The following is a 23,958-nucleotide window of genomic DNA, read 5'->3' as shown; positions in this document are numbered from 1 at the left end:
TAGCCAAGGCGAGGTCTCGGAGGCACGTGTCACCGAACAACAGCAAACAGCAACCGCACCCGCGGCACTATCGATCACCTTACGAACTATCGATCATCGGCCCGGCCACGAATGATCATTCCGACACGAGCTAATCGAGCCTCTATCATATCGTCTATCCGCGATCTCTCTCGTTATCAACACGATCCCGATCATCGAGCACCGATCGTATTCACCGCCGCCGTCGGCGTCGCCGTCGCCGTCGCCGTCGCCGTCGCCGCGAGCAACCGAGCGGAACAAAGCGCGCGCCGGGAGTTTCTTCACTTCGACTTCCTCTTCTGTTTCTTCTCTAGATCTTCTTCCACTTCAACGTTCGCGCCCCACCCTGCCTACCGGCGACGCATCGATACGATAACAATAACGTCCGCGTCTACTTGAGCGCGCGGTCCGGAGGAGCGAAGACGTTCTCTCTCGATTGGCGGCAGCGTAGAAGGAGAAGGAGGAGGAGGACAGGGTGAAGGACAGGGGAGGCAGAGGGTGAGGAAAAAGCCGGTTGACACGAGGGAGGAACGCCAGGAACGAGAAGAGAGGAACGTTCGAATGCGCTGGGACGAGACGACGAGGCGTGAGTAAGCTCGCGGGAGGAAATTAATTCGTAGAAAGGGAGGAAGTGTAGGAGGAGGAGGAGAAGGAGGAGGAGAAGGAGGAGGAGGAGGAGGAGGAGAAGGAGGAGGAGGAGGAGGAGGAGGAGGAGGAACATACGGAGAAGAGGAGGACGAGAAAGAAAGAAAGAAGAAGAGGACCACGAGATGAGCGAGTCAAGAGGTGGTGATGTGCGTTTCCACCACAGAAACGGATGACTTGCTCGACGAAGAAGAAGATCGAGTGAGACGCACACGGAGGGTTGGCGGCGGCGGCGGCGGCGGCGGCAGCGGAGACGGAGACAGAGCAGGAGGAGAAGGAGAAGGAGGAGGAGGAGAAGGAGGATAAGAAGAGAGCAAGAAAGAGAGCCAGGGGATCGCGAGGGAGGAGGGCTCGGCCACGGCGAGCACGGAGGAATGAAATCTTCGAGCGGCGGAGAACGGATGTAGGGAGGTGTTTTTATGAAAGGCCAGCAGTGTGCGTTGACGTCAATTATATAGGTGGCCACGAAGAGAGCAGATAGCCGCGTCCGCCGCGCACGAACCTCGACGTGCACGATAGAGAGAGAGAGAGAGAGAGAGAGAGAGAGAGAGAGAGAAGGAGAAGAAGAGCGAGAGAGGTCTTCTCCTTAATGGGTTAGGTTTAGGTCGCCGGAGAGGTTATCGGGTCTCTCTCTGTCTGTTTCTCCGTCTCCTTCTCGACCAGGGATTTTCAAAGTAGATAAGTCAAGCCGGCGATGGAAGGCCGCGCGCGCTTCAGCTTCTCGTTTACTCTCTCTCTCTCTCTCTCTCTCTCTCTCTCTCTCTCTCTCTCTCTCTCTCTCTCTCTTTCTCTCTCGTGTAAGACACGATGAGAGACGGTGGGTATGTGGGAGGAAGGGAAGGTAGAACGAAGAAAAACCAACGGACAGACGGACGAACGAACAAAAGGCGGTGTCGCGGCGACGGTGTGTTCGCCAAGTGCGGAACTCACGGAAGAACTTGACGCGAAGAGAATCGAGGAAGAACCTCGCGGCTGGGTCGACGGGGAGAGGGGGGGCGGGAAGAGAGACCGAAAGAGGATTAGATGCATCGAGCACTGTGCTGCATTGTATGCAACTGGACGGTCCCAGCTACCGCCTGCACCTTGCTCGTCTCGCACTCGAAATAACGGAGGCGATCGCTTACCGCTTTTCCGCGCTGTCTTCTTAAAGGGGGAGGGGGTCAACGAACCCCGCGTGACGAAGCGTTCGCGGGTTTCCCGCTCGCGCGATTCAATAAGTGGCGAATATTAAGTCGATCGGACTTAGCAGGACGCGGTGAAACAGTGTTTCGTCGAATCGGCGGTGTTTTCGTTCCACGAGATTAGACGTGACGTCAATATGAGAGTACGAACTCTCTCTCTCTCTCTGTCTCTTTCTCGTGCTCGCGAGAATAAGAGTGTACGATCGGTGTACGGCCCCCGCGAGAGATGAATCGGTCGATTCCACGTTCGCGAAAGCAACGGGCGATGCGTGACCCCGAGACTCGCGGGATTCGAAGCCGACTACGCGCGTCGTTGACGTAACGCACGACGAAACACGCGCATACGCGAGGCTAATCACGCGACGGCGACGAGAACGACGTCGCGCGATCAGCGTGGCCCTCGCTCGGCGCGTGAAAGCGCGCTCGCAAAAGTCCGCCGCGAGTCTTTTTCCCACTCGTCCTTTGCCGCGTACGCGGCTTTTACGCCGCATTTCTCTACCAAGAGAATATCCTGCGTCGTTTCGTACGCGCGGCCGTTTTCACGAGCCGGCTGCTGCACGCGCGATCTGTATGTGCGCCGCTTGCGTCAGAGTGGGAGAGGTGCGCGACCCGCGGGTTATCACCGGCCTCTCTCTTTCTCTCTTTTTCTCTCGCTCTCTCGTTCTCGCGGTACCTATATCAATCCTAGCTCTCCGTTCACGTATGTATCTCATCGCCGACCGTTGCGCAGGAGCTCTCCTCGAGTTTTCACGCGCGACAATACGCCGCGAAAATCACGCGCGCTTACGAACGAAACTTTTCCCCGCCCCGCTCTCGCCTCGCGTTCCCATCCTCCACGTTCGATTGTTCATTCATCCGTTTCGCCTGATGTACGATCTATCCACACATACACAGAGAGACCTTAACCTTCTTATCTACTTGTGCTTATAGTATAGGGACAGTATACACGTAAGAAAATTTTGTTACAACATGAGATGTTGCACGATATTGTTGTTGGTAGGATATCAGTAGTTTAATATTATATTATCTTTAAGAATGCAAACGGCGGTCGCGAAGATGCTTGACGCACAACACGCTTACTACACGCGAACGGCATCTTTATAGGCGGCCTCTTTTGTAAACACCGTAACGAATATTTGTATAATAATAAAAAATATAATATATCTCATACAATAATGCACTACTGATATTCTACTAACAATGAACGATAAAATTAGACTTACTCTTTACGGTCCGAATTGTTTTCAACTTTCCTGCTCGACTGACCCGTAGGAATTCATTTACTTACTAGCCACGATATCGCACAGAGTTCGCGGTTACTTCGATATTTCGATATTGAACTAATGCAACAATCAATGCATTTGCAGTAACACATTAATATTGAGCGTATTATTAGAATGCAACATTGACATAGACTCGATGTAGGACCGCAAAAGGACCAAAATGTTTCAAGGCCACAACATCAGACGTTTCTGTGTTTTGAGGTTTTAGAAATGACAGCAATGTCTTGGGAATAATATTATCAGGTAGTGCGTAGGTTTGCATTCACGAAGGTTGGGAGGAATCGAACGCAACACACACCCGACTAAGTTACCGTTCTGCGAGCATATATGCCTGCGCGCGTGTGTACACACGCGCCTATTGCGTAACACTTATCGCTGCTAACGCTTCCGATGCCCGCGAAATTGCGACACCGCCAACGATGTTTTTTTTCAGGGGGTTACCAGCTCGCTTGTGTGTGAACAAAGATATTAATTTACTACTTTCAGGGAAAATATTTGTGTCAGCTATTCGTATAAAACGCCAGACGCGCATGTCACGTCGGATCTCGCCGTCATAATCAAGCGTGCTATTTATTTTCCTCCCAATTATTTACGAAATTCCGCCAGTTACGTCTATTCATATGTGTTTCCTTATACCTTGCGTTTGCAATTCGCACTCCTTCTGGGACACGTCGTGTCGAGGTTGTCGCGGGTGTCTCTCAATCTCTCATTCCACATATAAATGTTGTAGCTTCCTCTATATATACTCTATATATGTATACACATTGTATATAAATACATATTTTGTATATGTATACAAAATATATATAGGGGAAGCTAATATATATATATATATATATATATTATTATTATATATATATATATTCCCTTATGTACAGCTTTTATGTATATATACATCTTTAATTTGGTTCATGTTTCTGTGTGCAAAGTTTTACTTCATATTCTCCTATACAATATTACATCCTGATAATATTACAGCTGCTTGCAATATGTACAATTTTTACATATACATGTATATATAAACGTACATTTTCATATGTACATTACTCACATTTATGCATCTTTAAGAAATTTTACCATGGTTCGTAGCAAAGAGAGAAATAGATTCGGCGTGTAGAGTCTATCAAGCAATATGATAAATTTTTCTAAGAATCGTGATGAATTTTGAGTCTAAATTTTAATTTCAATTTTTTCAATTTTTTCCTTTTTCCTGTTTTTTTTCCTTTTCATATTCCTTTGTACAATATTACTACTTAATATTTTCATATACAATTCATATACAATATTATATCGTGATAATATTACTACTCCTTGCAATATGTACATTTTCTATATATACATGTATATACACACGTTTTCATATGTACAGTGCTTATATTTGTGCATTTTTTAAAAATTTTACAAAAATTTTGCAAACTTACATTCATAAATTAAGAGGAAACAAAAAAAATTTATATAAAACAGAAAGATAAATTAAAAATAAAATAAATGGAAAGATAAGAAATTAGGATAAGATAAAATAAAATCTAACAAAAATTTAAGTTAATACAATTTAAAATTTAAAAAATTGAGAGAAAAGAATGAAAAATTAAAATTAAGAATTAAAATTAGTTTAATTTAACATAAAAAAAATTAAAATAATATATCGAAACAAAATTGCATTGTTTGTCAAACGTAAAATTTTATTATAATTTTGCACAACACTTTCCCCGTACGGAAGAAAGCAACGAAAATACTTACGGAAACGGCATAATGATAGCGCGCGATATATTGCAAAAATACTTACGTTGCTTTACGATGAATTTAAAGCACTTTCCATAAAGTAGGGATGTACCGTCTTGTTACGTCACCGCGTCTCTTGTATTTGGGATTCGATAGTGACACACTTATTTTCATATGTTTGTACATGTGTAACGCGCGTGGTGCACTTACACTACGCACAAATCGTTCAAATTGTTGCAGTGCATAATTGCTCTGCTGGTTATAAACTGTTCCGTCACTAGTTGTCTGCGGTGCATAATTGCTACGGTGGGATTGTTCATATTGGTATTGCGTGTAATTGTTGTACCAATGCTGTGTGTAATTGTTATACTGATGTTGCTGATTTTCGGGACGCGTCTGATGCGTGGCACTTCTTTCAGTTTGCGTACGCGGAATTTGACGAGAGTGCAGCCTCGCTTGTCGAATGCGCTTATGGTTACTGCTTTCCTTTTTTTTACTCACCGTCGCCGCCGGTAATGTTGGCATCGGCTGCGACACTGGCTCGAGGCCGAGTCTCATGCGCTTGGCGTTTTCGCTCTCGTTTTCGCAGGCAAACGCTAAAATCTGCTCTGCTTGTGCCGACGTTAAATGCGCCGGCGTGGGTCTCGCCTGAAAAAGAAACACCGTAACGGTAACGTCACGTCCTCGTACTCGTCGTCGCGCATACCGCCGCGAGAACGCCTCTGAAAGACCGAGGAGCTTCCACGAGCGAGAAGCTCGATACGAGCGGCCGTTTGCGACACGTGCGACTCCGCACTGCGAGTTCCGCAAGAACCTCGGCATCTTGAGAATTCACGCGTATTTGGAGGAGAACAGAAAGTTGAAACTTGTTGCAAGTGACGATACATTGTTTCTACAAGGGACACGTTCGTTCAAGTCCAATCGCCATTTCTTCCTCGATACAGCCTAATGTCGGGCTATAAATTGCGTTACCGTCTCGACACAAAAGACTCATGGGAGTTATGCCGAGATAATAATTGCTCGGCTCGGTTATATATCTTTATAACTAGAGTGGCATGCGTCACAATTTAGCTGTAGAAATTAACTGTCAAACACGTCAAACGGAAGCGCGAGACTCGACGGGAGAACCGTGAAGGGACAGTTTTCTCAAACAAGTTGACGTTTTGAAAGAAACGCTTTCGTCGCGAAAGCGGCACGCGGGAAAAAAAGGGGATTTATTTCGTGTCGCACTTGTTAACTTTTTTCCTCCTTCTTCCCACGAATACACGCTCAATAAACCGTCTCGTAATCGTAATCTCGCGACAAGAAGCAGCCGGTAACTTACGGTATCCCAGGGAGCGCCCTCCCTTCCTCGCTTGTTCCTCCGACAGCTCTTCAGGTACGTTCGGATCCTCTTCCTCGCCCTTTCGGCGAATTCCGGAAACTGCCTCGTGCAACTGTCGATGATCGCCTGGATTTTTTCTTTCGGCTGCTTCGATATTGGCACAATGCGGTCCAGATTTTCGTCGACGAACAGCCTCACGAACATCTGCCACGGGACAAGCAGCGGTCGCGTTATAGCGAGAGTGAATTAAGTACGGTAGTCGAGTCGTACGCGAGTCGCTAACCGCCCGAGGAATTAAGAATTTAGCGGCAGTGGGGCGCAACACCGGGGCTCTATTAAACTAATTGTAATTAATTAAGAAGCTCGGCCGGGGGAGCCGCGCCAGCCGCCGCGCCGCGCCGCGAGACTGCGACCGCGCGCGCTCGCGACGCTCGTTCGCTCGATTTTCACGAGGAAAAAACGCTGCCCGGGAAGGCGGCGGGGAGCGGCGAGAGGAGCGGGAAAGAGAGGAAAAAGAGGAGAGATGTATGAGCGGTTGTCGGAGAAAACGAGAGGAGGAAAAAGCAAGAGAGAGAGAGAGAGAGAGGAAGAGAGAAACGGCACGGTGCCGTTTCCTCCGGGCCGAGCCGAGCCGCCACTCGGGCGCATCGCACGCTCATAAAACTTTACGATAATTAGGGTTTTTCGGTAAAGCCCGCCGCGCTGCGCCGCGCCGATGACGACGGCCTTAACTTCTGCAGCCGAGCTCGAAGAGCGCGCGCGCATGCGATCCTTTCGCCGTCTCGAGGCGCGAACGACGCTTCTCTTCAGCGCGATCACCGGCCGCGGCGGTTGCATAAAGCGACCGGTTGGACGTGCAACCGCGAGCGCGGCTCGTAATTTGTTTACGAGCGTCGTTGTCTACCTGTTGTCGCGCGTCTCGCGGATGGGCGACGAGGGTCCAGACGAGTCGGCCGTCCGACTCGCGTTTCTCGCGCGCGGCGAAACGGCTGTCTCTCTTTCGGCTTATGATTTTCCATCATTTCTCAACCCACTAGCCGCTGCCATCGGCTCGGATCTGAGGAATGTTCCTCTTACTCTTTTCTCTTCCAGTTTTCATTTCTTTTTTCTTCTTGATTTCTCACCCTTCCAGCGTCTTTCGCATTTTTAAAAACCAAACTAGATCCAATCAGTCGGTCTGATGTCAAGCTGAAATGTCCAAGCAGTCTAGCTTTTTGATGAAAAATCTCCGTAAAAAGTCTCCGAGATAATCACGGGTCCTTCAATGGGTTGAGAAAAGAAATTGAGAAAGAAAACTCGAATAGAGCCTGGAGCGCGATCAATTGTTTGTTCCCAATTCCGAGCCGGCCGAGCTGCGCGAAGCGAGATTCGCGCGACAATCCGCCGCGCCGGCGGCGCGCGCGCTGCGTTGCGCAGCGCGACTTGTGTACTTACGTTGAACGCCTTGAGGCGTTCCGGGTCATGGTGTCTCGGGTCCAACCTCTCATCGGCATCCTCATCGTCGTCGTCTTCGTCCTCTTTGTTGCCGCTACTGCTGGTCTCGTCGTGGGCGCTTCCCGCCCCCTCGCCGCCGGGTGGACTGGACTCTCGATCGCGATCCGATCTTGAGGGCGTCGCCGACGAGGCCGGCGGTGGCGTCTTCTTGAAACCCATGGCGTACCACAGGGACGCCATGTCCTCGGTGCCCGCGACGGCGCTCAGGTTCGGCACCGTCCCAGCCGGCATGTCGACCAGTTCCGCCGAGCCGTTTCTGGAATCTGCAAAAGCGACAGTTCAACCTCGTGTTTTCATTCGCATTACACCACACAAAACGGGCAATATCCCGTATCAGCTCAGCGACCGCAATAATTATATTACCAGCCGCGCTAGTGTCATTTGTCGGGATTAACGTTGTCGTTCAGTCGGGAGTTGTAAGTTATGAGTTATCGATCGCTATCGCTCAGTCGCGCTGCTCCTTCTTTCTTCCTCTGTACCGCAATAATTAACTGCTAATTGACAGCGCGGGTCCGGCGACGGGAATACCTTGCAATCGCGATTCGCGATCGTTAATTATCCAGCGAGCGGGGGAGGGGGAGGGGGAGGGGGAGGGATCCCGCGTCGGCAGGTCGGCAGCGCCGGTAGGAAAATAACGTTCCCGTTGAATAGCCGGCGTTAAGCGCGACGACGATTGGATCGCCTCGCGCCCGCGCCGTCTCGATTTGTGAATAGAGAACGTTGAGGTCGGGACAAAAGAAGGGAAGACTTTTTTCCCTTCCCACGCCCACGGTCAGGCGAGGAGCCGGTCATGTGCGACCGGCTAGATACACGACGACGTCACGGCGGGAGGGAGAGGAAGAGACAAAGAGAGGGGGGGAGGGAGGCACGTGGGTGGTATTTATCCCGCGAATATAATATCGATAAACGCGCTGCTGTGCAGCACACTTCCTCGCGTCCTCGTCCTCGTCCTCGTCGTCGTTGTCGTCGCTCCAGCGCTCGCGTGACGCCGCTGATTAGGGATGATCGACCGGCGGAGGTAGCGTTTCGCAAACGAGCCTCTCTTAGCTTCATGCTCGCGTCTATTAGCGACAGACGGAAGTTGGAAGTTTCAGCTAAGCGTAAACTCGGCCCCGAAAGTGGAACCGGCGGCGGAAGAGCCGCTGGACTTTTCGCGGGTCACTTCGGTGGCCGTCGTGTCTCGATGACGTCTCGATGCGCAAGTTGGACGTCTGATAAATAAAGTCGGGCGGGAAGATAAATACCGAGTTCCGTATCGACGGATCGCCGGACAGTCGGGCCGGAGCGTCAATTAATTAAGTTCGCGCGCTCTTCGCCGGCTGATTTCGCGTCGGTGAGAGTGCCGTCGCTTCTCCGGCGTCTCGATACAGCGACCATGTGGCGCGTGCGCGTATGAATGCGTGTCTCATAGAATTTTGTAACCTTGATTTCTCACTCTCCACTCCACTCTATCCCTCTGATCCTCCTCCTCCGCTCTCCCCCCCCCTCTCTCTCTCTCTCTCTCTCTCTCTCTCTCTGTCTGTTACCCTTTAATCCACGCCCGTGCGATATTCCGTTATTCGCAGCACCGCGCTGCAGAGCACTCGGAATTAATTTGGCCGCTCTCAAAATCCTCGTGAGAGCCTCGGAGAAATAACATTTAAACCGACTCAGCGTTTCTCGCTCGTGACTCAAATTTTCGGGCTGGAGAGAGAACGGAGAAGGAAGACAGATCCGGCCTTTCTCTCTCGCTCTCTCCACGGAGGGCACAGCGGGGTTTAGCATGTCAATCGCGCCGATGACAAGGAGATTGGAGCGTTGTGTTCGGCGGCCCCGTTGTCGTCCCGCGGACTCTCCCCCTCTCTCTCTCTTTCTCTACAATAATAACGGAGACCCGTTCTCTCGAAACCCGTAATAAGCTCAATGGCGTGCGCGCGAGGTGTTAAAAGGCGGTGCGCGCTCCTCTACCGTCACGATTCACGATCCCAGAAGAGAACGTACGGTAAAGGTGCTTTTACGAGAGGACGTCGGCGGTGGAAGGGAGGGGGGAGGGGAGGACGGGGACGGGTACGGAGTCGCGCGGCATCTCGCGAGAGAGGCAGCATCGTAGCGTAGATAGGAGGAGCGGATCTCGCCGTCAAGGAGTGCCGCGGGGCGATCGTAAAGAGGATACGAGAACCTCGCGGGCCTCTTCCACCGGCGGCGGCGAGGCCCCTCGTTCGGTCTTCGATTAAAAGAAGGGACGGCCTCTCGCTCGCTCGCACGCGCGCGCGCGATCGATACCGCGTCGGGATGTCGCGGTGTGACGTCCGTAGAAAGTGGCCGCAGGCCTCGTGTCTTAATTTTGTTACACGCTACTCGAATTACCCGGCCGATTCGGAGCGCCGTCAAACGGTCCTTCAGTCACGGACGAACTCGTTTCCAGAGAGGGAGCCGCGAATAATACGGAAGGAAGAGAGAGAGAGAGAGAGAGAGAGAGAGAGAGAGAGAGAGAGGTGTAACGCGTAAAAAGAGAGAAGCTAGTATTATCCTCTCGATCCAATCCGCGGCCAAGAGCATAACACATTTTTCATTTACGATGACCGGAATGTTATTCCTCACCGCGCTCATTATACGAATGTTTAAGTGAAGTTAGACGAGAGGCTGAGAGAGAGAGAGAGAAAGAGAGAAAGGAAAGAGGAGAGGCAGGCGGATGACCCGATGATGCGAAAGTCTCTCGGAACAGACGTTCGGACGAATACGGTGGATCGCGAGGTGCGTTTGTTTGCACGATGACGTAGCTCATCAAGCAACCGAGCTCGCGATCTTACATCCACGTCTCTCTTTCTCTTTCTCTCTTTTTCTCCGTCTCTATCTCTCCTCTCTTCGCATCTTACTCCCCACCTCGCCCAGCCGCGCGCGAAGTAATCTGCAACCTGGAATCGAATTCTTCCGAGCTCGTAGTTTCCGAGACGCCACTTCGGACGAACGAGCGAGTGAACGGATGAACGAACGAGTGAACGAACGAGCGAACGAGCGAGCGAACGAACGAACGAACGAACGAACGAACGAACGAACGGACGAACGAACGAACGCGAAGGCAATATCTCGCAACATTTGCATCGTCGCGGTGCAACTTTCCGCCGGGCGTCTTCAACTTCTCCCGCGACGCGCGCGGGAAGTCTATCCGGGGCGCGGCAGCAATCTCGGCCAGAGATCCTGATTCCACCGGCGTTCTTCAGACCGCGATCGCGACGCATCTTTCTACGAGGATTCCGGTAGAACCAGTATAACTGAATGCGCGAGCGGACGACCCAGGAAATTGGACCCTCGTCCAGGAGGCGTGCTGGCGGTGCTGCATCGTGCGTTTCTTCTTTCCTCCCTTCTCTGTGCCTCTCCCTCTGCCTTAGCCTCCCTCCCTCTCTCTCTCTCTTTGCTCTGCTGTCCTCTCCTCTCCTCTCCTCTCCTCTCCCCGACGTTTCCACTCGGCCCCGGAGGTTGCTGCACTTCGCTTCTCGCACGCACACGCGTGCGGTACTACACGCGGCACACGCGGCCCATGGGAGGAAAAAAGCGCCTGCGTGTGTATGTGTGTGTGTGTGTGTGTTCGTAACGCTCTCTCTCTCTCCCCCCCCCCTCACTCTCTAGGAAGGTACAGCGTTGTGCGCACACCGAGAGAGGGTTCCCGGCCTGCGGCGAGCGTAGTACGCCGGTATCGTTGGAGAGTAGTCGGAGGAGGTAGGCAGGCAGGCAGGCAGGCAGAAAACACGCACATAAGCGAGCGCTCGGCTAGGCCGGCTAGAAAGCCGGTTACCAATCCCAATCCCACCTAGCATCGTTCCTGAACTCGCCTCTTGGCCGCTGGCCTGAACCTGAAATCAGTCGTCGACGACGACGACGACGACGGCGATGGCGATGGCGACGGCGGCGTCGGCGCCCCACCCGGCAGTTCGTCCTCTCCTCGTTCCCTCGACCTCTCTTCCCGCAAAGGAAAACTAATACCCGGCCTCTGCGAGAGAAGGAAGGAGAGAGAGAGAGAGAGAGAGAGAGAGAGAGAGAGAGAGAGAGAGAGAGAGGGAGAGAGGGAGAGAGGCCACACCGAGCACTTCCTCTTTTTCTCTAGGCGCACCACGCCGGCGACCCGACGTGGTGCGCGCGCGAGAGCCTCGCCAACGCCGCGAGACCGTTCGCGAGAGAGGCTAGAGGCGCTACAAAATTCGCAGACAAGCCACGTACGCCCACGGTACTTCGGGGCCAGGCCAGGTATGAAACACCGTCTCCTCCTCTCCCCCACGGACTCGTTCCCTCGCCCTTCCCTCGCTCGCTTCGTCCGTCTCGTTGCGCGGATACTCCCGGATACCACGTTGGACGGTAACGTGCAATCGCGAAGATGGACGAAGACGTATTATCTTGTCCCTCATAAATGTCACCGACCATAGTGGGACGCGGCGCGTGATGGCGTGCGTGCGTGCGTGCATGCGCGCCAAAGAAAATTCGGAAGTCCGCTCGATAGCCGATAATTAAAGTTCCTCGGGTGAGGCTCATACGCGTTTCGTGTTTCGATACGTTCATTTCATCGCGAATGGACATCGGTATCGCGAAGAGAAGGAGAGAAATGTCGCGGCATCTACATCGGCTTAAAATTAAATTATTTCCTTCCGATTCTAGTGAATTCGTTCCTAGAGAGGTTAAAGTGAATTAATTATGTTCAACTTGTTGGAACTCGAGGGCATCGAATTTTTGCTCATCCCGGTGACCGGTCGTCTCCGATCGGCGATGGTAATTTGATCGAAGTTTCAGAAAGAGCGAAGGAGAGAGAGAGGGAGAGAGAGAGAGAGAGAGAGAGAGAGAGAGAGAGAGAGAGAGAGGGGGAAAGAGAGGAGTCATTTAAGATTCATCCACTCGTCCGATCTCCCTGCAGCTGGTGATTTCATCAACGGTTCCTCACGGTACGAAAATTATTTTTCGTACGTGAATCAATTCGTTCACTTATTCATTTGTTTTTCCCCGCGGTGTGACGAGCGCGCGCCGGCAATAATTGATACACGATGTCGATGTCGGCAGGATTTCGCTTCTGCATTTCAATCGCGATTCATAATTTATGCGGTTAGGTAAAAACCCAGAATACATAAAGCGGGCCGTCGGGCCGTATTATCGCGTGGGCGATCTTCCCGTGCGTAAGTACGTAAGAGAAAAATTGCGCATTGTCGTGCCCGGTGCACGGCGCAGATCCGGAAGCGGCCGTACTTAAGACGTCGTGATTTTGTGACATATCGCGGGCATAATCGTCGGATGCATGTCAGGGGGGAAAGTTGTGTCCGCTGTAAATTATAAATATTGCACCGCCGACTCCGCGGAGTGCATTAAGAGATGAGAAACCGAGATGTCCTCGTGGCCGTGTCTTTTTTATCAAGATCTCCGTCTGCTCGCATGGACGGAGGCGGCTTTATCGAGAAATCGATTCGCGCCGCGAATATCACAGCCGGTCGCGCTCGCGCAAGCGACTCCCTGTCGCGTCTCGCCGCCGTTCGCTTTCGGAAAAGTCGTCCCCTTCCCCTCTGCGTCAATGTTGCACGAGTAGAAAAAAGATTGCCAAGAGTGTGCGCAAAAAGGAGAAATCACGAGCGGAAACGCAAATCGTCGGCAAATGCTAGCTTTGGCTTCGGTCAATATCGTGTATAATTGTTTCTAATAAATCCCTCGGGAGAAAAAGAGAAAAAGAGAGAGAGAGAGAGAGAGAGAGAGAGAGAGGGAGGGAGGGACTTATCGCGTACTTGACGAGGTGCGGAGGCGAAATTACGAGGAGAGCGAGCGGCCGCTCTCGAGTCCTCGCTTGAAAATGCAAATCCCGCATCGGTAAGAATACACACGTCGCGCGAGAGATCGCGGCTCCGAGATTACCCGCGGGCTCGCGCGACCAGCAGCAACTCGCCGACCGATCCCTCCCTCCCTCCCTCCCTCCCGCCGCTGCTGCCTGCTTCGTCGCTTTTCCCGCCCGAGATCTCGCGGCGCGCCAGAACAGGCGGCCCCATCGAGAAATCGATTTGCGAAACTCCCGTTCGCGTCTACCGCGAGACACTCGCCGGAGAAGTTTCGCGCGAGATGCGGAATCTGCGCCGGTCATCACGTGGGAGAAAAGGGGAGGGGGCGGGCGAGAGAGCACGAGAGAGAAGCGGTCCCCGTCATGCAATGGGAACCGTACGTGTCTGTGTGCGCGTGTGTATGTGTGCACTTTATCTCTCTCTCTCTCTCTCTCTCTCTCTCTCTCTCTCTCTCTCTCTCTCTCTCTCTCTCTCTCTCTCTCTCTCTCTCTCTCTCTACGCGCGTCTCTTCGGCCGATAGCTGGTTCATTACGCAATGACTACGTCCGAGATATAGAGGCCCGCTTCGAAACCAGTTTCAAATAGCTGCCAGGGAGGATAGGTGGAAGAGGCGTACCGAGGCGGAGGGGCACGGTGAATTATCCTTCCGCAACCTGGCCTAACTGAACAACAGGCGAGTCCCGAGAGTGCTCGCGCGCGCGCGCGCGCGCGCAACATCGCGCGGAAACGCTCCTCGGCGGAGCAGCGAGCGCGACTATCGCGACGTTAAGGATATATGCGGCAATTAACGCGAGTGCCTCTCGCTCGCTGAAGACGCGCGCGGCTCACGAATGACGAGACGAGCCGACTCTGAGAACGGAGCGCCGCTCAGACGTCGTATTTTTCCCGACGTGTCACGGCGGACGGGGAACACGACGACAGATTCCGCGCGCGATCGAATTTTAATTCGAAGGTCGCCGCCGATGCGACCGCACCGACGCGACGTCGCGTTTGCTTTTTGCTCTTCCCTCCGCGGCGTGTGTGACGCACGCTGTCGCTCGCGCGACAAAATACATAATGTCGTTCGTCCGCATTTGCAAAAAGAGAAGGAGAAGAGCGAAAGAAAGAAGGAAAGAGGGAGAGAAAAAGAAACATTAGTTGGCCGAGTAAGAGGATTAACAATGCGTACGCAGCTACGCACGGAGCCGGAATGCGGAATTAATTTGAGAGTGGCCACTCGTGCGACTTCGTAAGCGTAGCGCGGTTAATGGACCCGCGCCGGCGCGTCGCGGCGCGATTTTCTTTCCACTCGACTTTCGACGCGCACACGTCACGGCACGGACGACGCGATCACCGCCGCGCCGTCGCATCCGTCGCTCTCGTGACTCATTTCTTTATTCGACCGGATTACTCAAGCACGCGATACCAAAGTCACACAGCGTCCCATCTCCCTCTCGCGCTTATCATGAGGAATGTAAGCGATGCTTGCATCCGAAAGATCTCGATACGTCGATGAAAAGTGTAAATATACCGCGGCGAACAAGGAAAACGGAAACAAGGAGAAGAGAGATCCAGCGTCTCTCTCTCTCTCTCTCTCTCTCTCTCTCTCTCTCGTTGAACGTGATCGCGCTCACGAATGCGACTCACGAAGAGCCACTCCAACGTGGTTACTCAAAAACACGCGAGTCTCCGGCAGACCGGCGGCGATTGCGTAAGGCCCGAGATGAACGAGAGGATGAAATATACAACGGCGCGCGCGCGCGCGCGCGTGCGAGCGCGGCGGCTGCGGCTGCGGCGGTATCGATACCCGAAGGTATCGCTTTTGCATTCCTCATCTCGTACGCGGCTTTCCGCCCCCTCTGATTCATCGCCGGCGGAGAGAAGCGAACGAGGAGGACTCACCGGCGTTCCTCACCCCCGCGATGCACCCTGTGATGACGTCGTGGCGCGGCTTCGCTGGAACTCGCGTAGGCGCGAGCGATCAGCGAGGACGTATTCGCACGCACGCACGCACGCACGCACGCACGCACACACTCACACGGGAGCGCGCATCGGATTTCTCTGTCTACGCCACGGGGTACGTCCTAGGCCGGCGATCCATTAGTCACGTCGAGCGCGACGACAAAACTTTACGAGCTAAATGGCCGGTACACCTTGGCCCCGCGAAACCTGCAATTCACTCCGTCGCGCGAGCCGCAAGGCGCGCGAGCGCGAGCGCGAGAAGGACGCAGAAGTTGAGCATTAAAGCCCGCGGGCGCGAGCGCGCGTTTACGCCAGGCGGAGCGAGGTTCTTTTCATAAGCGAGATTTCGTCAGCCTAGCTAGGCGACACATCAATGGGACGTCGCGGCGCGTGACTTCGCGTGTGTCGGGTCTTTTCGCGACGCGCACAAGAAAGAAGAAAGACGTCTAGACGCGAACGTCCGTCCCGTAATGGATTCCGTTAAGCGTCGTCGTCTGTCGATTTCGCGCTGCTGAATTCTTTTTTCTCCCCCCTCTCTCTCTCTCCCTCGCGACCTTTCTTCCCTTGTCCTCTTTTGCAACGCGACGTCCGCGGCCACGTACGCGTCGCCGACGCGGTTGACGTTGCGCTTAAATGTTAACGTTTTTGTCGCGCGCTAGCGCGGAGTCCGAAGATCTTTTAAAGGAAATTTTCAAGTTTTCGTTTGCCGTAAAGGGGAGGAAGATCGAGCGTGTGAGGGGGACAAATGAGGGACCATTCTTCGGGGACCGCCGAGAGGCACCGCGTGTATATATATATATATTCACAGTTATACGGCTATTTAAAATCCGCTGGCGATTATTTTCAAAGTAACGCGCCTCCACCGAAATTACCTGTGAGCGTGGCATTATTAATGGTGTTGTTCGCTGTGGAAATAGCTGATTGACTGGTGACAGGTGTGCCGACGGTAGTGGCCGTAGTGGTCGCGGAGTTATTTGGCGATAGGGCGGCGTTGGCGGCCTGAACCTGGGCGTGAGCCTGCTGCTGCAGATTATAATTCCACGCGAGCAGCATCAACTTCAGCTTATCCGGGTCCTTCATCAGCGCACCTGCTACTAAAAGTGTTAATTGGTTACATTGTTAGCTCGCGAACGGCGAACTGGTGATCGAGTTTGAGCGAACCTGCTCGTTGAGCAAAGCTCGCGTCGCTCGAGCTCTTCCACTTTTCCTTCCCTCACTCCCGGCCTCTCCCTTTCTCCCCGCCCCCCCCCTCTCTCTCTCTCTCTCTCTCTCAACGGGAGTCTTTGCTCATACGAGAGTGGGCTCACGCCCGGACGCGATCCTATATCACAAGCGAGTCGCGACATTCGTCATCCACCGTCCGGCCGGACTGGCGCGCGAGCGGCCTCAGGCTATTATCACTTATCAGCTACCTGAGCGCACTACTCGCAAGCGCGAGCGCAGCTCCCCGGGCGAGGTGGAGGGACGGGGGGGAGGGGAGAGGGGGAGGGGGAACAGAGGGAGCGAATAAATTAAACTTACAAAACAACCACGCTCGCGTAGCGTAGCGACTCGATTTAATCGGCGCTTAATAACGCAACAGGTTTAATTACCCGAAACTGATAAATCAGCGACGGTCGCGCGGGCGCGCGCGCGCGCGCGTGCAGCCGAGTATGTGCGTACCCTTGTACATGCGTGTGTACGCAAAGCCGTACGTCGGTTACCGATTATTAATCGGCCGGCTAATTTACACGGGCCCTGACAAAAACCAACTCGCGAGAGCGGGATTAAGCCCCGCGAGAGTGAGTCTACGATTAACTCCCGCCCCGCCCCGCCCTTCCCTCGCCGCCTTGCCCTGCGCCGCCTGGCCGTGCCCGAGTACGCGACTCATGATTTATCCTTCGGACACGCGGTCAAGCCGGCGGTGAGAGACGTCGTTAGATTATTGATCAGCGCCGCGGTACAATTCGACGGGCGCGATTAACGACGTCCTGTCCGCGGCTCGCTGCTCCGTGAGATATCCACCGCTACCGGCCAGCAAGGAGAGAGAGAGAGAGAGGGGAGGGAGGGGGGAGGCGGGAGGGACAGAGGAAGAGAGAAAGAGAGCGGTCCGAGAATGTATGGTCCGGTTTGGAGCGTCGTCGTTGCTCGCTACTCGTCTCATCGTGACTCGCGCACCATCGCGATACCGATATCGATAACCGCCGACTGCGGCTGATATCCTAGAGCGAGAGCGACGACGCGCCGTCTCCTCGCCGAAAGGCGAAGCGTGCGAGGAGCGAGGAGCGACGAGCAAAGCTGACCCAACGCGAACGGACGCGAAAAATGAGAGACCGGTCGGCGTTGAATCGTCGGCCATATATGACTGGACCGAGCCGAGCGGCGACGCGAGCGATGAGTAATGCGCGCGACACGAATGTGCATTTCCGCCGATAAGCGAGTCGCGATCTGATTCGCGACTCGACGCGTGCGACGCCGGGAAGCCCGGGGAGTCCTGCAATCGGCCGCTGATCAATCTATAGTTCCGCTCTCGAGATTGAAAAGTCGTATCTCGCGAATTTCACGCGAGTGTAAAAATTTCACGTACAAGGTTATAAAAAAAAAAAAAAAAAAAAAAAAAAAGAAAAAAAAACTGCCTGTCCCCTCTCGCGTGCAGGGCTTTGCGAGAATACGCCGATACGCGAATGCCACGATGAACTTGTCCTCCCGCGCTGAAAATCGCGCTGGTCCAGCGTCGACGCTGATCGACGACGGTAACTTTGTCACCTCGTATGAGCATAGATTCCCCCCCTCCCCCCCCGCGTCTCTCCCTGAGTTCTTTTATTAATTTCCGTGCCATCGCGAGAGAATAAAACTCGTCGCTTCGATATTACTTCGGATAATCTAACATCACCCGCAAATCCGATTATTTCCGACAGCGGATCAATGCGACGCTTCGGGTTATCCCGGGGAAATTCGAATTCTCCCAAGATATCTGGACGGACGAAGATGCAACGAGCGATATTTAAGTTCGCGGTAAAATCGGCCAAACAGATGTACATTCGCAGCGATCTAGATTTCTCTCCGAAGCTTCACAATCGGCAAATCGATCGTCGTCAGCCGCGACTTGACGACACGACTCGAAGCGACTGACTCTATTTATGTGTTTTCTTAATTATGTATTCCGTACGTGTGTAATAGTGTATGCAACAATTATGTATTCCGAATAATTCTTTTTCATTACAGTGACCCATTTTATTTATCTGCGTGTCTCTTTAATTACTTCGTATCCGAATTCGCATCTCCACTTCTCCTTACGATTTTCCTTTACGATCTGAATGACTCGGAATATTCGAATTAGACGAGTAACGCGGTTTTATGTTGCCCGATCTCGAAACCGATCTCGGATTTCCAGATAGTCAGATGTATGAATACTTGGAAGCCCTAATTTAGACGCAGGCAGGCTCATCGAACGCATGGATCGGCGCTGTGTACGTGTGTGAAAGCAGTGCGTGTAGCACCATGTGTTCGCTCTCGCGAAATTATCGATCTTCCGCTCTCACTCCCTCTCTTTCTCTCTCTTTTTCTTTCCTCACCGTAACGCGCTCCCGCACACGTCCGCTTCCTCTCACACCCTCTCATCCTCTCTCTCTCTCCCTCTCTCTCTCTCTCTCTCTCTCTCTCTCTCTCTCGCTCTCTCTCTCTGTCTCTCTCTCGCTCTCTCTGTCTCTCTCTCGCTCTCTCTGTCTCTCTCTCTCTCTTTCTCTCTCTCTCTTTTTCTCTCTCTCTCTTTCTCTCTCTCTCTCTCTCTTTCTCTCTCTCTCTCTCTCTCTCTCTCTCTCTCTCTTTTTCTCTCTCTCTCTCTCCTTCTCTCGGTGCGAAAAGCGTCGAAGACGAGCCGTTCATTTCTGCCCGCCGCGATACCGTAATCGAATGCACGGTGCTGAGTAACGCGCTCGACGATACTCTAATTCGTCGTATCGATCCCGCGCTACGCGAGCCGCGCGAGGCCGCGCGCGAACGTAACACGCGGATCCGATCCGGCGAATCGAGTCGTTGATATTAACCCTTAGATTACCGCGCTTCCATTTATTTACTGGTGAAATGCCAGCCGAGACCACCGGCGAACGATGATCGAGAATGCAAAAATTCCAGATATCCGCTCCGGCGATCGCGCTGGATTTTACGCGCGACGCGGCTAGGCGCGAGGACGATCGAGATGATTCCTCGCGCGATCAGCTCGCGCGACTGGACGAACTCGAAAAATGTCCGATGCGTCCGAAATCGCGCGAGTCGGGATCGAGGAAGGAGCGTGCGTCGTCTCGTCGCGTCCAGCGAATCTGTCGTTGCCGCGCTCCGGAATTCGCGTCCGTTCGCGATCGTTAAACTCTCGCGGTTCGATCCGTTCATCGTTAACGCGGCTTATCATGAGTCGCAACGGCGACGGCGACGACGACGACGACGACGACGACGACGACGACGGCGGCGCGGGCGGTACCAAGTATACGGGACGGGCTTACTATTAATTCGCGCAAATTCCGCCGGGAACGACTGAAACAACCGTGGCCGCGCGTAGTTCCCAGCGGAGCACGACCGCACGTAATCGGGCCGGAGAGGTTCAAAGGGACTGTCCGCAGATTTTCTAGCATATCGCGGGCCACGCGCTCCCGTTTGTTCGTCCGAGCGGCGGAATTAGCGGTGACACGCGCGGACGGGCGTTTTGGTCGCGCCGACGACGACAGAGAGCGGAGATTTATTAACCGGCGAACAAACCCGCAGGGAGAGGAGCAGGCAGAGAGAGAGAGAGAGAGAGAGAGAGAGAGAGAGAGAGAGAGGAGAGGGGAGGGAGAGATGCGCACACAGAGACACACGAAAAGGGAGAGACAGAGGGCTGACCACGCACGGGAGTGACGTCTGAATCATTCAGGACACGATTCAATAATGTAGAAACTCGCGGCGCTGCGCCGCGGGAATTCGGGTCAGATTCCCGAAACGGACGCGCGACCTGACCTGCGCGCGCGGTGCAGTGACTCTAAAAACGAGAAAAAGAAAAGAAACAGGGAAAAAAACAAAAAGAGAGGAACAAAAAGGGCAGCCAAAGGCTTCCTCCACGCGAAAGGAGGCGCGCTCGCGGGCTGAGTCGAGCGTCGGAGGAGAGAAGTAGAAACGCGAATGGGACACGGCAGAACCGAAGAGACGAAACCACGCACGCGACAGGCAGGCAGGCAGGCAGGCAAGGCGAGTATACGCCTTTGCGCGTTTCGTAAGGACTACGATCTCGTAATCCTTAGCCGGGTAAAGGTTTGACCACCTCCGACACTGACTGAGAAAGGCACGGCAAGGTCTAACGTTAAAAGAACGAGAGAGAAATATATATATATGTGTGTGTGTGTGTGTGTGTGTGTGTGTAGATAATGAAAGGTTCTACTCACTTGGATAGTGATCGTCCTCGGATATGTCGGCGGGCTCTGGGGTCGAGATGTTCTCCTGCAACAGACAGAAAGCCACCGTTAGGTCCTGAAGCATTTTCCCCAGCTCGACGCTGGCAACGTGCGGGTTAGTTAGTCGCGAGAGGCCTCTCCTCTCGACCTCTCTGAGCTAAGGCAGCGCCAAATCGGCGAAACCAAGCCGCGCTGGACTATTTACCAGCCACTTCGTATTAATTTGTAATTAGTCAAACTCTTACACTCCCCGCTATTTCGGGAAAAACCGTGGGCGCTACGTTGACTTCATCCGCAGACAGCGGATGCCACAAGATTAAGGAAAGAAAAAGAGGATAAATAAAGGGAAAAATTTTTCCATTTTTCCGATTTCCACGTGCTGCGATATAGTATGATACATAAAATATTCCTCTTTTACAATACAATGCCGTATAATGTGAAACAATGTGAAATAGGTGCGAACAGTAGAAAATAGATACTAAATGATGAGCAAGAGCTGCGGCTTGGATTCTGCCGATTTGCTTCTGCTAACTTCAGAGAGCTCTCCTCCTCCTCCTCCTCCTCTCGCCCCGGCCTCGTCCTCGTCCTCGTCGGGCGCTACGGCGGCCGAGAACGAGGGAGGCAGTCTCTTTCTCAGCGGGGCGACGTGTTTAAAAGTTGGCGAAACTCATTTTCCGCCGTACGCCGGTTATGATAATACGCGCGGTGCGCAGATGCAGTCGCGGTGCAACCGTGTCGCGCGCGACGTGTCACGGTGTGTCCTCGCGCGGCCTCTTGTTTCGGTCGAGCGCTCTGCGTGCTGCTCGCGACCGCGTCGGTCGTTTCGTTCGCGGGCAAGTGTCCTTCCACTTGAAACTAACGACGACCGTGTCGAGATGATTTTTTCGTTCATTGCACACGTTTCGTCACAAGTGATCTCGTTGGATCTTGGACCCAACCAGATGACACGAGAATAGCGCTTCAACGGGAAGTCTCGTACAATCGCTCCTGTGTTATGTAACTACAAAAGATTCTGCCGCCAATAAATGATTTTGTATTTCATAATTATTTACCATACCGCGGCGACACGTGCCAGTAATTTCGACTGATTATTCCCCGCGATCGACCCGGCGTATCTCCTCTCGGCTCGAGAGAGCAGAATTACGCGCGCAGGAATTCGCAAGTTCGCACGTCGCGGCGTCACCGCGGCGTCACGTAAGAGGTGTCGTTAAGAAGAAGCTATCGAAGGCTGTCCGCGTTACCGTACGCCCACAGGAAGACCGTGGACTTTATTGTCCCAGATCAAGAGCCTGTGCGGCGACTCGCGATTCGTCGAAAGCGCAAATTGCTTACGCCTCGTCGCCGCGACGAAGGTGACGCGCGCGCGCGCGCGCGCGCGCGAGTCGTACTCGCACCTTTCGCGCATCAGCGCGATCAAGCTGCTACTCTCTTTAGACATATACAGAGAAAGAGAGAGAAAGAGAGAGAGAGAGAGAGAGAGAGAGAGAGAGAGAGAGGGAGAAGCGGAGAAAGAGAAATCTCTTCTAAACATAATTCGCGAAATCAGATCTCCGGTCGCGGCGCGGGAAAGCAATTCGTGGCGGTGCCGACGTTAATCGCGTCATTCGCGTCAGGTTCACGACGTAAAGTATCTTCTTGTAACAGCTATATGGACGACTGTGGAAATGCTCGATGCCGATCATCAGCGGATCAACGCACACACGCCACATGACAAGCGCCCCGTTAAAACTGATCTCCATTGATTACTCCAATGCTCGGCTCAAGTTCGCGGATCGCCCAAGATACGGTAAATAAACGCCACTCGCGAGGCGATCGTTCGCCGGCTCATTTCATTGACTTCTATCGGCCGTATGTTTAACGTTACACGCAATCGCTCACGCGTTTCACATGTTAATCAGCGAGGCACGGCGGTGTCCGCCGGTGACGCCGGCGATCACCGTGCGACAACGGCGACGTGTCCACCGTAATATTACGTACCGAGCACTCGACTCCCGAGTAATCTCTCTCTCTCTCTCTCTCTCTCTCTCTCTCGTTGTCTCTCCTCGCGCGGCCGACATTTTTCCGAAGGCGCGAGCGGACCTAACCGGATGCGCGGACACGTTAAAACCGCGGCACGAAAACGCTCTTTCCCACACCGCTCTCGGCCGAAAAACCGTCCTCTTTTACGGCCACCGTCCGAGATGGTGTGGTCAGGGTCGAGCTTCGGGCGGGAATAAGGCCGAGGCTCTCTCGGGCCGAGAGAGTAGGATCGCCTACCTATATGGCCGGATCGTTTTTCATCGGCGCGCGGAAAGAGCAGCGCGCGAGCGCGCTCGTTCTCCGCCGTGATATCCGCGGCATCGCGCCGCGCTCTAATCGATCCGCGTGAGCGATCTTCGAGAGTCTAGCGACGCGCGATTCTATCTCGCTTTGATTGATTTTATCCCGGCGAAATTAACGGCTTTTCCTCACTGAAGCGAACGAACGAACGAACGAATGAACGAACGAACGGACGAACGAACGGACGAACGAACGAACGAACGAGTGACGAGGACGGACGAATGGACGGACGGACGGACGGACGGACGGACGGTCGGACGGTCGATCGGTCGGTCGGTCGGTCGGCGGTCGACCAGCCGGCAGTTTCGCAAGGCGTACACTACGTGGCCGAGCGATGCCAGGACCGACTGGTTGCTTGTCGGCTCGCTGTGCTGCAGCGGCAGCCTCTCCTATCTGTGTCAGGTCTCGTGTTGCAACTCCAGAAGGTCGACCGGTATACAACGCGGAGAGCACGGCCAATTGATACCGGCCACAACTTTGTCCAGCAAGCTTGTAGGACATAGGCGGCGTGCGAGAGAGAGAGAGAGAGAGAGCGAGCGAGCGAACGAGCGAGCGCGCTCGCTCGCTCGCACGTACTTATGTGTGTATGGGTGCGATCGCGATCGTTCGCTCGCTCGCTCGCTCGCTGTGCCCGCACACATGTGTGTGTTTTACGTGCGCGTGTGTATGCGCGCGAACGCGCCGCAAAAACTCCTCCTGATGATGTAACCGAGAAATTCCGACGGACGACGACGAGCCGGAGCGGACGAACGTGGAAATCGCGAGAGAGGCGAGGAGATCTCAATCGCGGCGAAATGTCGCGCCGAGAGCGCTTTTCTTTTTCTCCACCCTCCCCCTCCCCCCCTCCCGCCC

The 23,958-nt window shown here is 53.5% G+C and overlaps 1 protein-coding gene and 1 long non-coding RNA gene across 9 annotated transcripts in view; one reads left to right on the top strand and one right to left on the bottom strand.

Moving 5' to 3' along the window:
* Positions 1–689, top strand: part of LOC112589015 (uncharacterized) — a 139,981-nt gene extending 139,292 nt beyond the window's left edge. The window contains exon 6 of the long non-coding RNA XR_003113190.1: positions 333–689. This is a non-coding gene — a long non-coding RNA (uncharacterized LOC112589015). The remainder of the gene's footprint in view (positions 1–332) is intronic.
* LOC105186238 (nucleolar protein 4-like) overlaps positions 1–23,958 on the bottom strand; it is a 76,615-nt gene that overhangs the window by 2,723 nt on the left and 49,934 nt on the right. For 4 of the 8 annotated variants that reach the window (XM_019842832.2, XM_019842833.2, XM_011146301.3 and 1 more), the window contains 5 exons: positions 20,779–20,833; positions 16,261–16,482; positions 7,608–7,930; positions 6,174–6,377; positions 5,351–5,497 (listed from right to left, as the gene is read on the bottom strand). In XM_019842832.2, the coding sequence (XP_019698391.1) occupies positions 5,351–5,497; positions 6,174–6,377; positions 7,608–7,930; positions 16,261–16,482; positions 20,779–20,833 (951 nt within the window). The remainder of the gene's footprint in view (positions 1–5,350; positions 5,498–6,173; positions 6,378–7,607; positions 7,931–16,260; positions 16,483–20,778; positions 20,834–23,958) is intronic. The other 4 variants (XM_011146300.3, XM_025300631.1, XM_025300632.1 and 1 more) reach the window with 2 other exon arrangements.

Source organism: Harpegnathos saltator, unplaced genomic scaffold (assembly GCF_003227715.2).
Source record: "Harpegnathos saltator strain DR-91 unplaced genomic scaffold, Hsal_v8.6 scaffold38, whole genome shotgun sequence".
In the NCBI taxonomy this organism is placed as follows: domain Eukaryota; kingdom Metazoa; phylum Arthropoda; class Insecta; order Hymenoptera; family Formicidae; genus Harpegnathos; species Harpegnathos saltator.
Note: the sequence above shows the minus strand (reverse complement) of the source record. Positions and strands in the feature narration are given on the sequence as shown.